The sequence below is a fragment of the Lingula anatina genome, chromosome 7, assembly GCF_051362555.1.
Source record: "Lingula anatina isolate TDL-2025a chromosome 7, LinAna3.0, whole genome shotgun sequence".
Lineage (NCBI taxonomy): Eukaryota > Metazoa > Brachiopoda > Lingulata > Lingulida > Lingulidae > Lingula > Lingula anatina.
The window spans coordinates 7,769,157-7,783,688 of record NC_141773.1 but is presented as its reverse complement, the minus strand read 5'-3'; the positions used below and the strand labels follow the sequence as shown (position 1 = coordinate 7,783,688).

The 14,532-nt window shown below is 36.8% G+C and overlaps 1 protein-coding gene across 2 annotated transcripts; it reads right to left on the bottom strand.

The window, feature by feature from the left end:
* Window positions 1-12: 12 nt before the first annotated feature.
* On the bottom strand, window positions 13-13,714 carry LOC106154667 (uncharacterized). Of its 2 annotated transcripts, XM_087018580.1 has the most exons (8): window positions 13,502-13,709; window positions 6,874-7,248; window positions 5,828-6,139; window positions 5,457-5,498; window positions 4,752-4,946; window positions 3,628-3,663; window positions 2,704-2,755; window positions 13-2,588 (listed from the first exon to the last, which is right to left on the bottom strand). In XM_087018580.1, the coding sequence occupies exons 1-8, from the start codon at window positions 13,560-13,562 to the stop codon at window positions 2,582-2,584; spliced, it is 1,080 nt and encodes a 359-aa protein (XP_086874706.1). In that variant the 5' UTR covers window positions 13,563-13,709; the 3' UTR covers window positions 13-2,581. The 2 variants fall into 2 exon arrangements, with proteins under 2 accessions (XP_086874706.1, XP_086874707.1); XM_087018581.1 differs by lacking the exon at window positions 3,628-3,663 and having other exon boundaries at window positions 13,502-13,714.
* Between the last annotated feature and the right edge of the window lie 818 nt (window positions 13,715-14,532).

The window sequence follows — 14,532 nt, the reverse complement described above, 5'->3', positions numbered from 1 at the left end:
AAAACAATAATGTTATTTTTTACAAATATTTAATAACAATAGCTACCTAATCACAATTCGTACAAAAACTAATAATTTCTTTCAATTGAAAGTATAATGTTATAATTATGTATACAAAGTAGACATCACAATAAAAATCACTCAAAAATTAATTGGGAATGTCACATCGGGATAGGCAGTATGAAACTACGGACTCTGCAAGCAAATTCGGGCGACTGGGACTGGTACCTAAGAGTGCATTCTCAACGAATTAAGCCAGGCTTTACAAAGCCGGTGACCTAAAAATGGCGGACGTACATGAAAGAAAAACCGCCTAATCTTTTAATAGTCTCTCCGCCTCCCCACACGTCGTCCCTGCGGGGTACAGTAATTAAATCTCGGCTCCGTTCGCCATGCGGAAGCTACCTGAGAAATATTAAGTGCGCATGCTCATCAGTTAAACTCGTGGTGAAGAAGGCATAGCGGCTGAAGGCGATCCAAAAAAAAAGCTCTTCTGTTCTATTATCTTTGAAAACAGAGACGAAAAAGGAATAATTTGGCCCGTAGAGCAGCAATGAATCGACTATCTAAGGAGATAATATCACCAGAGATATTCACTAAATATTAATATTAATTAATATTAATATAAATATTAATGTTCGGAGCCGAGATTTAATTACTGTACCCCGCAGGGACGACGTGTGGGGAGGCGTGTGAGAGGCGGAGAGACTATTAAAAGATTAGGCGGTTTTTCTTTCATGTACGTCCGCCATTTTTAGGTCACCGGCTTTGTAAAGCCTGGCTTAATTCGTTGAGAATGCGCTCTAAGTTTACTAATGCAGAAAGCGGGGTGGTCAGGTCAGTTTGAACTTTCACAGGCAAAGTAGGCAATGTATTTATAATCATGTAGGCCCCTATAGTAGTAACATATATGATTAGAAATTCTGCTAATAAACCAAAGTACATTGATCCAAGTTATGATTGCATAATTAAGTGATTATTGTGAAACTCTCCAATCCAGCAAACCCCAGTAGGTCTTGAATAATGATGTGTATACTAAACATAGGATTATGTTCTCTTTTCATTATTAATATCTGTCTGACACAGAGGAACCAGGAATTAAGGTGACTAACAGCTATGGCGAGATACAAACAATCCTCGCATATTTCAACCGTGTATCATTGCTTAACTTACGTATCGAGTTAAATACGCCACTTTAATTACTGCCTCTTCATTTCTAGATTTATATTGGCAATACCCTCATCACATGAGGTATTTACATGTGTGATGACCACTTAACAATTTAGACCATTTTTACAGTTTTTACACGTTAATGCTGGTTTATAAACAACCTATGCTTTTGAATGCAAGTTAGCCATAGCATAAATGTAATATAAGATGTTTATGTGACAAAATCATTCAACTTAAAAAGTGAACTAAGATGGAGGGAAAAAATCACACTACCAAACCTCAAGCCAAAATATATGCATGAAAATAAAAGGAGTATGTAACAAAACATTTTCGGCCTAGAAATATAAGACATTGCTGGTTAGAAATTATTTAATAACATACACGCCAATACGTTTTCTTTATCGCTTATCTTTTTTTCTATAACTGTAAACAGAAATATTATCTATTATAAAATATTATACATCAGAAATGGCACGTTCCTTACCAAAATATTCTTGCAAGTCAATCAGACAAATAATCATACAGTCACATTTACATCGTCCAGGCGTTCAACTTGTCAGCAAAAAAAAAAAAAAAAAAAAAAAAAAAAAAAAAAAAAAAAAAAAAAAAATTGACTCGGACATCTGGTTCTTTTCTCTCTATACAATAATTTCACAAAAAATAGACACGGTCCTAAAAGGGACCGGTAGGGGCATCGCATCTCCATGTCACACTCCTTTCTTACTAATAAAAAGACATAAATGGGCTTGAATGGAATGTATGTAACAAAGCAGATTTTTCTCCATCTTAATAACTATCCCCAGAGATTGAAACATTTAAAACTAGCGTCTTTGACGTCTAACTCAAAAAAACATACCTAATTTGTAACCAACAAATTAAACAATATAGCTACTCAAACAACTGCAACGATAGACAAACGAATTCTTATGTCATATTGAAAAAATTAAACTTGACAAAACGACCTGTTGTTTCTTTCAATATAAAATTACAATTGGCAGTTTTTTCCCAGTGCTCAATTTACATTCTGTAGCCTTCCGTTGCCGCTGTCATGACGATGCAAGAAGTAGAAAATCCGTTAAAAATCATTCTAAATCTGCTCCTCCGTTTTTGTAATTTACACACTTGTGATTGAGCAATACACATCTTCAAAATGATCTTCCCCCTTGCCGGGAAATCTTCAGAATGTAAAGAAGCAACTACAGTTTAGTTCACCCCAACAGACGTTAGACTGGAGGAAAACTCGTCGAGGCTTACTCATTCACAACCCACTCTGTTGCTATGGGGACGTTATGACGTCACGTGTGACATCATAATGTCCACAATGGTCTTTGCCGGGCAGGTCCTACTGTCTTTGTATAAAGTCACTGCTGATCTCTTTATCACAAGTTATGGCGTTGAGGACATGATGCTTTTACACCCTACAGATAAATAAAAAAATTCTTCTTAATAATTATTAACTCCCGTTTCAATATGCTCATTTAAATGCTCATAGTTTAATATGCTCATAGGAAAATTTGGAAAAAAAGTACTTACGTTGTTGGTTCAGGTTTGTATTCCTCAATTGGGGGTTTCTCGTCTCTTTGGTCTGAAGGAAAAATGCATATCGATACTTAAAAAGAATAATTAGGCTATTCTCTAGCGTACCATCTCGAATGCTGTGCCCGTTCATGTGATTTTAAAACATATATCTTTGATCAAAATACATTTAAAAAACATGATTTTCAAACACTTCTTATTATCAAAATATCAATAATTATTAGACGAACAGTGAATATTCTAATAAAAAGCACAGTATTTGCCATTCTTCTGCCTATCATTTATTGATTTGGTGTGTGCTCAAGTACGTGACATGTAATGTAATTTAGGCACAGACGTAAAGCAAGTGACACGCACTTCTATTGTAAATAATCTCTTCTTTTGATTACGTGTCAAATTGTTGGTGCTAGCTTTATAGGCATGTTAGTGCGATGAATATACAGAGTCCAGAAAATTCTTGTGTTGTGTTGTACTACAAATGAACATACTGTCTAAAAAGATGCATTTCTAAGAAATACTAAGATAAAAAAGGGTGGATTCTATAATGCAACCATATTTATATTAGTAACAGATTCAAAAATTTGTAAAAGTTAAAGAAAGTTAATAAAATGCAAACCCATAACCAAAAATCAAGTCAAATCTGTACGTGCACAATGTCATTAAAACGAGCCTATCAGCAAAGGGAAAATACGCAGGTTGTAAGCTATATAAGTGGGACGAACAGACTCAATCTGTCGATGGACCCCTGTACGTAGCTACTCGTCACACTTATGCTTACAACCGGTCGTAAACCAAAATAAACTGCAGAGAAGGAACCCGTAACCAAAGATTTTCGAAACTGAATAGCATATAATTATATTACGATCAGCAGATTGATTGGAAACTAAACCGCAAATAAATATGCTGATGAGCATGTGATACCTGGATAAGCTGGGTTTGTGTTTCCTCCACGAACATCTGAGGGAGAAGAACCAATGGATAAGCATGGTTGGGTAAGCGTTTACGTCACATGTACCTTTAATCTTTTAAAAATATCTATTTTCAAAGAACGTGCTGCTTTTACTTAAAGGGATAATAACTCTTCATATGATATCAATATTTCACAATAAAAACATTGTGAACAACTCATAGAAATATAATATATTCTGTTTTACCACAAAAACGGCAGTTATAGCTATTATTCTGATATATGAGCTTGTCTTCAGACCACGTGGCCTCCATTGATGGCTGTACTCTGTTATAATCTCTTAAGAGATTTTAACAAAAAACCAAACTTTTTAGAAAAAAAACAGGGACTAACTTTGAATGTAAAAATGGATTCATTAACCATTGGTAAGTATGGGAAAATTGTTGTTTACTCCAGGAAAATTCATTTTTTGGCCAAAACGAAGAGTTATTATCCCTTTAAGATTCTTCGATAGGCTGTTATCTGTGCTATATCGCTTCTTTGACCACATAAGGTATGTTTGTAAAGTTATAATGCTTGTAATTTTTACTTTGAAAAGTAATGGAACGTATGATGAGCTCCCTAAAGTTATAGAAATTGTAGACAGCTTTCGAAAAATGTTCTCCGCGTTTACTTCAGATTGTTGCTGGTTAGAAAGCTGAAGATGCTGATAATTTATAAGGTATAGCTGTTATGATTAAGGAGCAGTTCCACTGCTTCAGCATTACAAGTTAACATTTTGTGTAGATGCAGTTCTGATATCGTTGCAGAAAGACCCATTGATTTAAAAAATGAGACTGCAAAGGGATGTCTTTTTAAAGTTGAAAGAAGTAACATAATTTATAAATCCGGATATATACACATAAATTTCACAGGCAATTTCAGTGAATAATCGCTTAATTTTGAAATATCAGCGGGTACCAAAAATGATCCCACGAAAGCTCTGTTCAAGGGTTGATTCTATTTTGAAACATTTAGTAGAAGGTGACGTGTTAAGTGCGGGGCAGTCCAGACATATCTCATCACAGTCAGACCTACATTATTTAATTAAATAACTTCACAAACAGTGCAGTTAAAATATTCCATCAGCACCACTTACCGGTTTGTGAGGCCGCTGGGTTCTCTGCGCCTGTCTGCTCCTCCTTAGGCTGCTTTGGTTCCGCGCTCCTCCTCCTCACGAGGAACACGACCACGCCCACTATGATTGCAACGATGATGAGCACAGCTATTACAATGCCTGCCACTGCGCCGCCTTCAAGAGGAGCAGTGCTTCGATCAGACCCCGGGTTTTTGTCTAATTGGAAATGAAACAGTCATCAAAGTTATTTCTATTACTATTTTTGGGAAGCTTTATAATTTTGCAAACAAATATTTGGCAGAAAAGGCAAACATCTAGTAATTGCTAATGGAGTAAAAAGTAGAATTGTTTAATTGTCTATCAATGGGTAAAACTCAGCTGTAATCAGTCGTACCAGAACGATAGTTACGTGCCTTTTAATAACTAAGATGGCAAGATAAATAAAAATTCTTGGGTGCATTGGTTTTAAGACAAACCTAAAAGCCAAGTCTCTAAACTGCAATGCACTGAATAGCAGCAATGTGGAAGTTCGCTGTGCTCAATTATATTCAATTTGAAATTTCGTGGACTTCGTGGAAATAGAAAATACCGTATTATGTCCAGTTGACCACTTTTGGATTGTTGGTCTAACGATTGTATGTTCTGATTTGTGAAAAAGTGTATCTTAGAATCAATATAAAAAGAGTAAGAAGATTTTGAAGCAAAAGCATTGTAAATGTCACCTACCTGTTGAATTTGTAGTTGTTACTGTGATGGTAGTCGATGGCGCTGAAAGAAAGCATATAAAGCAATACTTAATATTCAATCAATTACTAGCCCATAAAGAAGTGGAATCATAGCCATCAGTCATGCAATGATAAGTACAGCCTATTGCAAAGCAGAATGTATCTGAAATGTACAGCGATAAAATGAGGCACGAACGCGATGGGAATTTTTTAAATTCAGTTTGAAAAGAATTCATGCAATCTAAAAGTGTCTATCTGGACACATGCTTTTAATCTCTAGACATCTTACTTTTGTGTTTTTGTATCAATTAAATATGACAGATTGTCAACCAAAGAGCAAATTCACGTACATGCACAATTTCTTTTACATACCAGCACTTTCAGGAACTATAACACTTGTCTTGGTCTGACTTGTAAGAGAATCGTGCAGTAGTTGGCAAATTACTTCAACTGGATCTGCTTGGGTTGCCATCACTTCTACTTCACTTTCAACCAGAAAGGTGTCTCCCTGGGGTGTCACTGTGTTCGCAGTTGCATTTATCGCGACCTCTATCTGATCAGAAGTTTGCGTTTTAAACCATTTTATCTCAGGTTCTGGTCTGCCGCCGTCAGAGGAACAAGATACCCGATAGGTGTTTGTGGCAACTTCGGGCCCTCGTGTAATCTGGGGTGGGTTTGGTCGATCTGTAAAATGGTGAAATTTAAAGAATTCAAAATACTTTGCTTCTAACATTAACCAGCATGCGGGAGTGTGTTTTGTGAACGTTTGTCGTGAGCTTCATTACTACTATTTAGCTGAATTATTAACAAAATCGCCCTTTGTCACTTGGGTGACATGTGGTTTATGATTACAATCGCCGAATTAATGACTCAAACCGCGATTTCATAGTGCTATCATAAAAATACATGTTGAGCTGTGAAATGCAAGTTCCCTCAACTGTCGGTGTCTAGATACGCTCCCGACGATGCTTTCAGTGAACAGCTGAGGGATAGAAAGTATTAAATTTGGCTGAGGTGTCACGCCCTGGGTAGTAAAGAAACAACTATTAGTGCTCAAAACTTAGCTCGCTGGAAAATCATTTTGGGGTGGACAAAATGATCAGTTTCTCGTATAATTCGCCCCACTGAAAAAAGTTCAGGATGGAGAAAAAACTCCTACGTAAATAGCGAAAGTCAAGAATAAAAGCGGGCCAAATCGTTGGCAGTTTATAATGCGTGCTCCCAACAAGTATTTTTTCAATCGCACAAGAAAATAATGGTTTTAGTCGTTAACTTGGCGAACACAATCGCAAATCCAAGTCACAAACTAAAGGTGTAAAGACTGCTCCTACTCCTTATCATTACATTATTTCACAATAATCGTTTTGTTTTTCTGCGGACTGAAATTGACCATTTTTCTTTCACAGTGTCATACTTACAGAGTAAACTAAGGGTTTGCTCGTCAGTTGTCACGGTGGCTACATTGAAATCAGTGTTAACACGACACCTATAGCTCCCCTCATCTGCCATGGTGACTCCACCGATAGTTAACGTGAATGATGGATCAGAGCCTGAAGCCGTCACATCAGCTCTAGTGGTATAGCTGTTGAATTTCTTGGGAGTTCCATCAGATGCCTTTATAGCTACTATTTGATTTGCTGTTTCAGTTCCATCTTTGAAAAAAGTCACAAACGTCGCCGTCTCTCCTGGATCCACTGTGTAACTGCACACTAGGTTTAGTGGTTGTGGGTTGCCTCCCTCAGGATTCATGACGTACCCATTGACAGGCAAACCAGCTAATGTTACTTGTAATCCTGTAGAATACATTAACATGAATTATTTATTTAAGTTGCATATAGACTACCTTCATTATAATATTCGAAGCATTATAATCAAGCAATTATATAAAGCAGTACAGGTGGATGCTCAAAGAAGTAAAGTTTTCAAATATTTATTTCTGAAAATTATAGACCCACCAGGCGACTATCAACCCCAAATATCAAAATGTATTCACTGTAGCGGTTTCTCTATAATTCTTTCTAGTTAAAAATTACCTAAAACTTACAAAATTGATTGCAAAATGCGTATTCGCATTTTTCTTTGGTTACAAAACGTGGCTCTTCGGTTCAGATACATTTGTACTTGAGCATCGCAGCTTTGATTGTACATATATAATAGGTCCCAGTTTTTTTACTAAATGTGCACAGCTATTTCTTGTCTTGTTCTATGCACTTGTCTGTACTGTGTCCAGTGAAAAATTGTGTATAGAATTGACGCCTCTGTAGACAGTAGGCACTTTTAAGCATTATGCATAAGGGTCGAGTTGTAAATTGAAAATACCGAATGGTAGTTTTGATGATGTGTTCACCTGAATTGAACTCAACAAAAAGTGATCTGTGACAGTTTAATTCTAATCTTGACAATCATTGGCCCGTTTTTTAATTACTATGTAATGTTTAGAGGAATCATCTTTTAAATTTAAAACCAGGTTACACACTCTGTGCTTCGATCCCTTTGCTTACAAAAGTTATTCATTTTAATGCCATAAAAAAAACAATAGCTGTTCACAATTTGAACTTTTTGAATAGTGTTTCTTACCCAGACTATATATATATAGATATCAGCCAACTTTTTGTACAGAAAAAAGTTTGCTCAAAAACGAAAACGGTATTTTTTGACCCAGAATGAAGATGCAGTATCTTCTGCAGGACACTGTATTAAAAATCTATATTTCATTGACATTTTGGTAAGTTTATTTAATTTTTCTGAAAAAAAAATGTTGCACGCATTTATTAGTAGGGCCTTAGTTGTTCATACCTTTCTGAAAGACGTTGCTTAATTACAACCCTCCAAATGTAAAACCCCATAATAATTGCTAATTGCATTGTCCTTTAAGGTCGAATAATTTTTCAGAAGTTTATATTGTTAATATTCCAGTCAAGTTTTTACGCTTTAAAGTAGAAAATGGAATTATTTCGATAGATATGTTTGCTCAAAGAAGTAAAGTTTTTACGCTTTAAAGTAGAAAATGGAATTATTTCGATAGATATGTTTGTACTAACACTTTGTGCAAGGAATGAAAACAATTTTGTGTCAGGAAATACCAGCCATGTCACTTTTTGTGTGCATCATAAAAGCAAAACAAGAGGAAGCATTGAAATGTCACGCAAAACGCCTTTCTCTCGATCGTGACAATTTTCAGTCATAACCACCTGACGTAGGCATTCAAGACACAGATTTCAGGCAAACGACATATTATTGTTCTGTATCATATTGTCAACCTGGTATAAAGCTAAAGATCCTTCACGATAATATGGTGACAATTTTTAATTCAATGCAATTTAAGTAATAACCAAATAAGAACTTACGCGTGTCACACCTACTACAGCCGGATTATTTGGCAAGCACATATAAAGTTTTTATACCTTCACATAAGCCTGTAATGATGTATGATAAAGCCGCACATGCTAATCAAGTTTTTAGTAATAACAATCTGTCTTTAATAAGTAAATAAAGAAATATTCACCTTTCGATATCACCCCTACACCGCTGTTATACATGTACGAGATCACGACATTGAGATAATTCTTAATCTCACTTGCAATATATTTGAAGAGATATCGCAACGCCAAATCAAAACTTTCTGTATCAGTTGCTATTTTCAAACGAAAAGCATTATGATGTCGTGCATACATCTATGGTTGATAGTTAATACACCATTTTCATGTCTTGTACCACCGTGTCACACAACACCTACATGTTTCTGTTACATATAAATGTACTAACATATGTGACAAACGCAGTGAAGAATTATTTTGGTATCAAAGGAAAGAAAATAACGCAAGGTAATACACCTAACCACATTTAAAGTTCACCCTTCACTACATATTACCTAGTGGATATAATATGTAGTATTTAGTAATAAGTTTAAGTGAAATGTGCCAAGTACATAAGTGATAATTCAGTATTTATCATTACATAAAAAATGGGGATACGGGGAGGGAGAGAAAACTTTAAGTCTTTAGGCCCTATTTCTTATAGTTAGGATCATGTGGGAGATACTTAGGTATTGTTGGCAGTATAAATGTAAGCCCCTCCCCCCTCCCACTGCCTTGTTCGGGATATCTTGAATCCGCCACTTTCACGTAACGGTATAAGTGTAATATTTCAACTATAAAGTTACGCGGCATTTCTACCTGTGGTCTAGCCGGATAAACGAAACATATGAATTAACACACATAGTTGTGTATAGCTTAATAATTAAATGTACACGTAGGTCTTTGTTTGCTTTGCATATCTCTGAGCTTGTTTACTATAAATTAGATGACTCACTCGTCTGATTTAAATGCAATAAGTTGTAACTTTTGTTCTCTTCATTGAAAAAATCTTTATTTTTTTTTACTCTTCGAAATGCTTTTAACGAGAGTACATTTGTATTTAGAAATGATTCAGCCTTTCAATATAATTCTGACAGGAATGTTGTGGTTAATAGCTGTGTAATATTTACCAACATCGAGTCAGCAAAGTTTCCATTAACGTGGGAGTGTAAGCGTCTTTTTTATTTATTCGCCTCTCAAAGTGTTCCACATATTAATGGCGTGCACAGCGTCACCCTTTATCAGTTTTTTTATTGGCTTAAGGCATTCTTATCATTCTAAACAGAGGGGATCACTGTCTGCTTCGTCTGTTTGTTACCCCCCCCCCCCCCCCCTTCGCATCTTTCCGTCTTTTTCAACTTGGCAATTACCCCCGCCCCTACCCCCCACATTACGGTTGGACTTACAGGATTTGCTTTTTATCATATTTTCCAAAATATTGTGCCCGTTACCCGTTTGCACTGTGACTGCAAACGCCAATCGTTCGAGTCTAGATAGCATATCACTACCACACGTAGTCCATAGCAACTTGAACAACCTTGGGGAGTATCAATATACTACAGGCACGAAGTCTGTCACGATTTAATTAATTAACCTCTAGCCTATTCATATGCAGATTCTGATTTGTCAAGTTATCATGGGAAAAAAGTTTTATGCCTTCATTGATGGGCCCCTTAACCCTTAAGCGAAAATAGGGGGACTCTTTTCGATATAGGATTAAGTTTGACCATTGTCACAACACGTGTTATGAGAAACTTCACACCTTCAGCTTGGGAAGACCAAGTAATAGTGATAATTTTACAGTGTTCGGTTTGCTGTGCTGTTATGTATTAGAACTCAGGTGTTAAGGCAACTTTAGGTATTAACTTAGTGCATGACAACCTCTGCGTATGACAAATATGCCTACACTGCATAATGGATGTAATATAGGCTGACTCAGATTGCAGTTACAAGAATCACATTGTATAAATGTATGGATACTTGACTAAGGAATGTATAAGTTGAACAGGTGTGTCTGCATATAGGCCCACGTCTGTGTGCGTGTGCTTGTTGTTTTGCCAGTCTGTGTGTGTGTGAGCTTGTTGTGTCAATCTGTGTGTGTGTGTGTGTGTGTGTGTGTGTGAGAGAGAGAGAGAGAGAGAGAGAGAGAGAGAGAGAGAGAGAGAGAGAGACCAGATTGATTTTTTTAGATATAAAGGCAGTATATAGGAGACATTCAAACCCCAAGGTGGAGGTTAGCAGAGCAAGGTTATCTTCCTCTCATTCCCTATCTTATCACACAGACTACTCTACCACACACTGTCCCAGCTGAGTCAGTGAATAACACATTGATTAGTAAGTGATCGAGGCCATGGTATTTACTGATACGATATGGAATTAAAAATTTATAAGCAGTGTGTCATTCTATGACAATGCCTGCATTCGAATGCACGTTTTCTTTATGCACTCCACGGTCATGTGATTGAAAGGGTATGCAAGAATAAGTATATTATTGCATATGATACAGTATTTTATAAAAGGCACACTGAATAATTCAGTGTCTGTATGGATATTAATGTAGTAGACTCGATGCAGTTACATTCATATTAATGACCTTTTTTAAACAGGTGGGATTTTATTTCTTCATGATAATGCGAGGCACAAACATATCACTGAAGAAAGGGGTTTGTATTTTTTATGAATACTTTGAAAGTTATCGATGAACGAATCAGGAAATTTTATTTTTCTATTAATACCAGGATATCCTCAAGGTTTATCGGATTTAGCAAGGGCAGGCATTTCAGTGCTCGCTTTTATTTGTTCTGGCTATAGAAAGCATTAATATTAGTACGTCCTTGGTTTATATTCAGCTGAACTAAAAGAGCAGTCATCCGTTGTAATTTTTTCCAAAGATATATTGACTTGCACACGTAAGATTGATGATATATTATAAGCAGGTTTTACCAAAGAGAGGCTGATCGGTGGGGGTGGAACCAGACAAAAAGGTCATCATTTCAAGTGGTATTTCTCTCCAGTCATCACACCCTAGGGGCCATTACCCTAGCTTTCACCCCTGATAAAACCGCTGACCTTGGACGACAGCGACCCAGGCTTCCCCAAAGATGCAATACACTTTTTTACCTAATTCACGACCAACCTGGACGCAATTTGTCAACAATATTTCACCTAGAGGACTGCATTTTACTCATGAAACGAAATATGATAAATTCGTCTGCTTTAGTATTGATGCCTCGATTTTGCTATTCGCTGGGACCTATAGAGTTAATTGAGCTAATTGTAATATTTCATATCAGTTGAGTAGGACAGAAATTACAAACGCACACCGCTATTTGAACACCAAGGGGTCTGCATATTAATCTCATGTCATATTGTTTGTTGTACACTTTGACTTGAAGTCCAAGGCCGATTTGCCAATCAAATCCGTTCGCGATATCCAACATGGCAGATAGTGTACTATGGAATGGTATGGGGAGGGTTGCCCTAGATTATATCTGTATTACATATGGATTTAATGACTTAATCTGCACCAGGTTATTGTTCATGTGCTCATGCTCGTGGCATGCCGCAGCATAAGTTTTTTTTTTGTCGTGTAAACAGCATTTCTTCATGTTTTGGTCTGCCATAATTTGACCATTTCATTATTAACCGTTTAATTTAAGTTGCGACCCCTTTTTAAAGCGATATCACTTTAATATTTGCTTTAATGATTTCTTATCGACCTAGTCATCGAAACACGAGTCTCCACTTTCATTTGGCGTGAACTGTTTAAACTACAGTGTGGCTGTTTTAATAATTTCTCCTACATCAGGATGTCGGATTCTGTTTCTATTTCGGTCTCAGTATAGGGAAATAAATGATGTAGCTCAAACAATAGCTGCTAAAAAGGGACAGTTACAGAAGCCACGGGTCATAAGTCAAGGCTTCAGAATTTTAGCCCTGGCTTCACACAGACGGAATCATTTCCATCTCGACCTCAAATGCAGTGTATATCATCCCGTTATCGGCACCAGTTTACGAAAAAGTCCTATATAGGATCCCATAGGATTCTATAGGAAATTGGCCCAATTTTGTATAGGATCCAATAGGACTTTTTTTCGTAAGGGGAATGCGCTGGTAGAATTAATACTGAAAAGGTCCATCACTAACCCCCTAACAGGCTTTAAATCGATAGACCAGGATGCTAAGAAAGGGGGTTTACCCTGCTATTTTGCAGGTTTCACTTTTTTCTCTTATCAATTATCCACGAGTGCGGGCTTCAACGAGTTTTATAATCGTGACTGAATTTAACGTTTAACCTTTTTCATCACCCCCCCCCCCCCCCACCAAATACCTAAGGCGAAATCAATTTTAACACTGTTTAACCGTTATGTAGATTTCTACGCTGAGGCAATTTAACCCAGTCGCCGTCGTTGCCTGAATGAAAATGCCTTCGTCGTAAACATTTTTTACGGGGAGGGTCGATTCAGGTGACAACTTAATCCGTTCTTAACGGTGTTTTAGAATCGTTTAACACTTGACGCACCATTAGATGCTCTTGTTGATTACAGTTAAAGCGAGCAAACTAAGGTCCATTTATCTTAATTTGAATCAATCCGTGACCAGTTTAATCGTTCGAATCATTATAAATGACGAAGCAAACAGCTGGGTCAGGTGTATTAAGCTGACCTACATATACACCGGCTACACCTACCTGTAGCTAGGCGTGTGCTATAGCAGCACAGAATACAGATCGCTACTAGAAACCCCTTCATCGTCTCCTTGATGTAATCTCGACAGCTCCCTGGGAGTAAGACCTCTCACAGCGTGGACCGGTTTCAAAATGGCGTTCACGGCGGTTAAGCTTTTCAAAGCACAGTTCAAAGTGTGCCACAGGTGAGGATGTCTGGGAATGTTGACTTAATCAGATGGGGACGCTGGTGACGTCATCAATCATGAATAATAATACAAAAACACGCCAACAATGCTGTCTACCTGGATATCCTTGTAGAAGGTTTTACGCATTCTTAACCGATTGAATGGTTTTTAAGGTCACTGACAAAATAATTATCTCGACGCCGAGCGGGGCGCATTTCTCCAGTGAAGAGACATGTTTGTCATGGTCGATCGCAGACGCGGACAGGTGTGCACAAGTGGTATTAAGGACGGTCGATGTTTTGGTATTGTGCATATGTGGAAGAGTTCTGCTTTTAACTGGTTTGCAGTCAATAAGTAGTGTTGTTACTTTTTTAAATCTTTTAACTAGAATTTATTGCAAAATATACCAACTTGTCACAGAAAAGAAATATATTCGATATTTATTTGCTGGAATCCGTTGTAATGATAACTTGAATTTGGTCAAATTTTGCCTCCGTCATGTCCACGTAGAACGCTTATCAATCCAGGTCCAAAGAAATGTCGTTCCTTTTTATGCTTAATTTGATGTAGTGGTCGTTAAATCACTTTGCATTCTCATGTGTAACCTGCTAAAATGAAATACAGAATAAAGATGTGTAGACCTGTACATCTCCAGATTGGCACATGTATCTATTCGTCATTCAGTCCCGTTACATGTATATATTTCTGACATCAATAAACAGCAATCTGGCAAAGAGTGGATCAAGGATGATAAACTTTTGCTTATTTTATGGGTATACAAACTCTATTGTGTAAATAAAATTACAATCATCGCAAAAAAAAAAAAAAAAAAAAAAAAAAAAAAAAAAAGCGTTAGCGCCAGTGTGC

Excerpts from the sequence above, each read along its gene's own strand:
- LOC106154667 (XM_087018580.1), bottom strand. The coding sequence starts at position 13,562 with ATGAAGGGGTTTCTAGTAGCGATCTGTATTCTGTGCTGCTATAGCACA. Across the intron at positions 6,140-6,873 it reads GCAAACCCTTAGTTTACTCT|ATCGACCAAACCCACCCCAG; the intron begins GTAAGTATGACA and ends ACCATTTTACAG. Across the intron at positions 4,947-5,456 it reads AACAACTACAAATTCAACAG|ACAAAAACCCGGGGTCTGAT; the intron begins GTAGGTGACATT and ends ATTTCCAATTAG.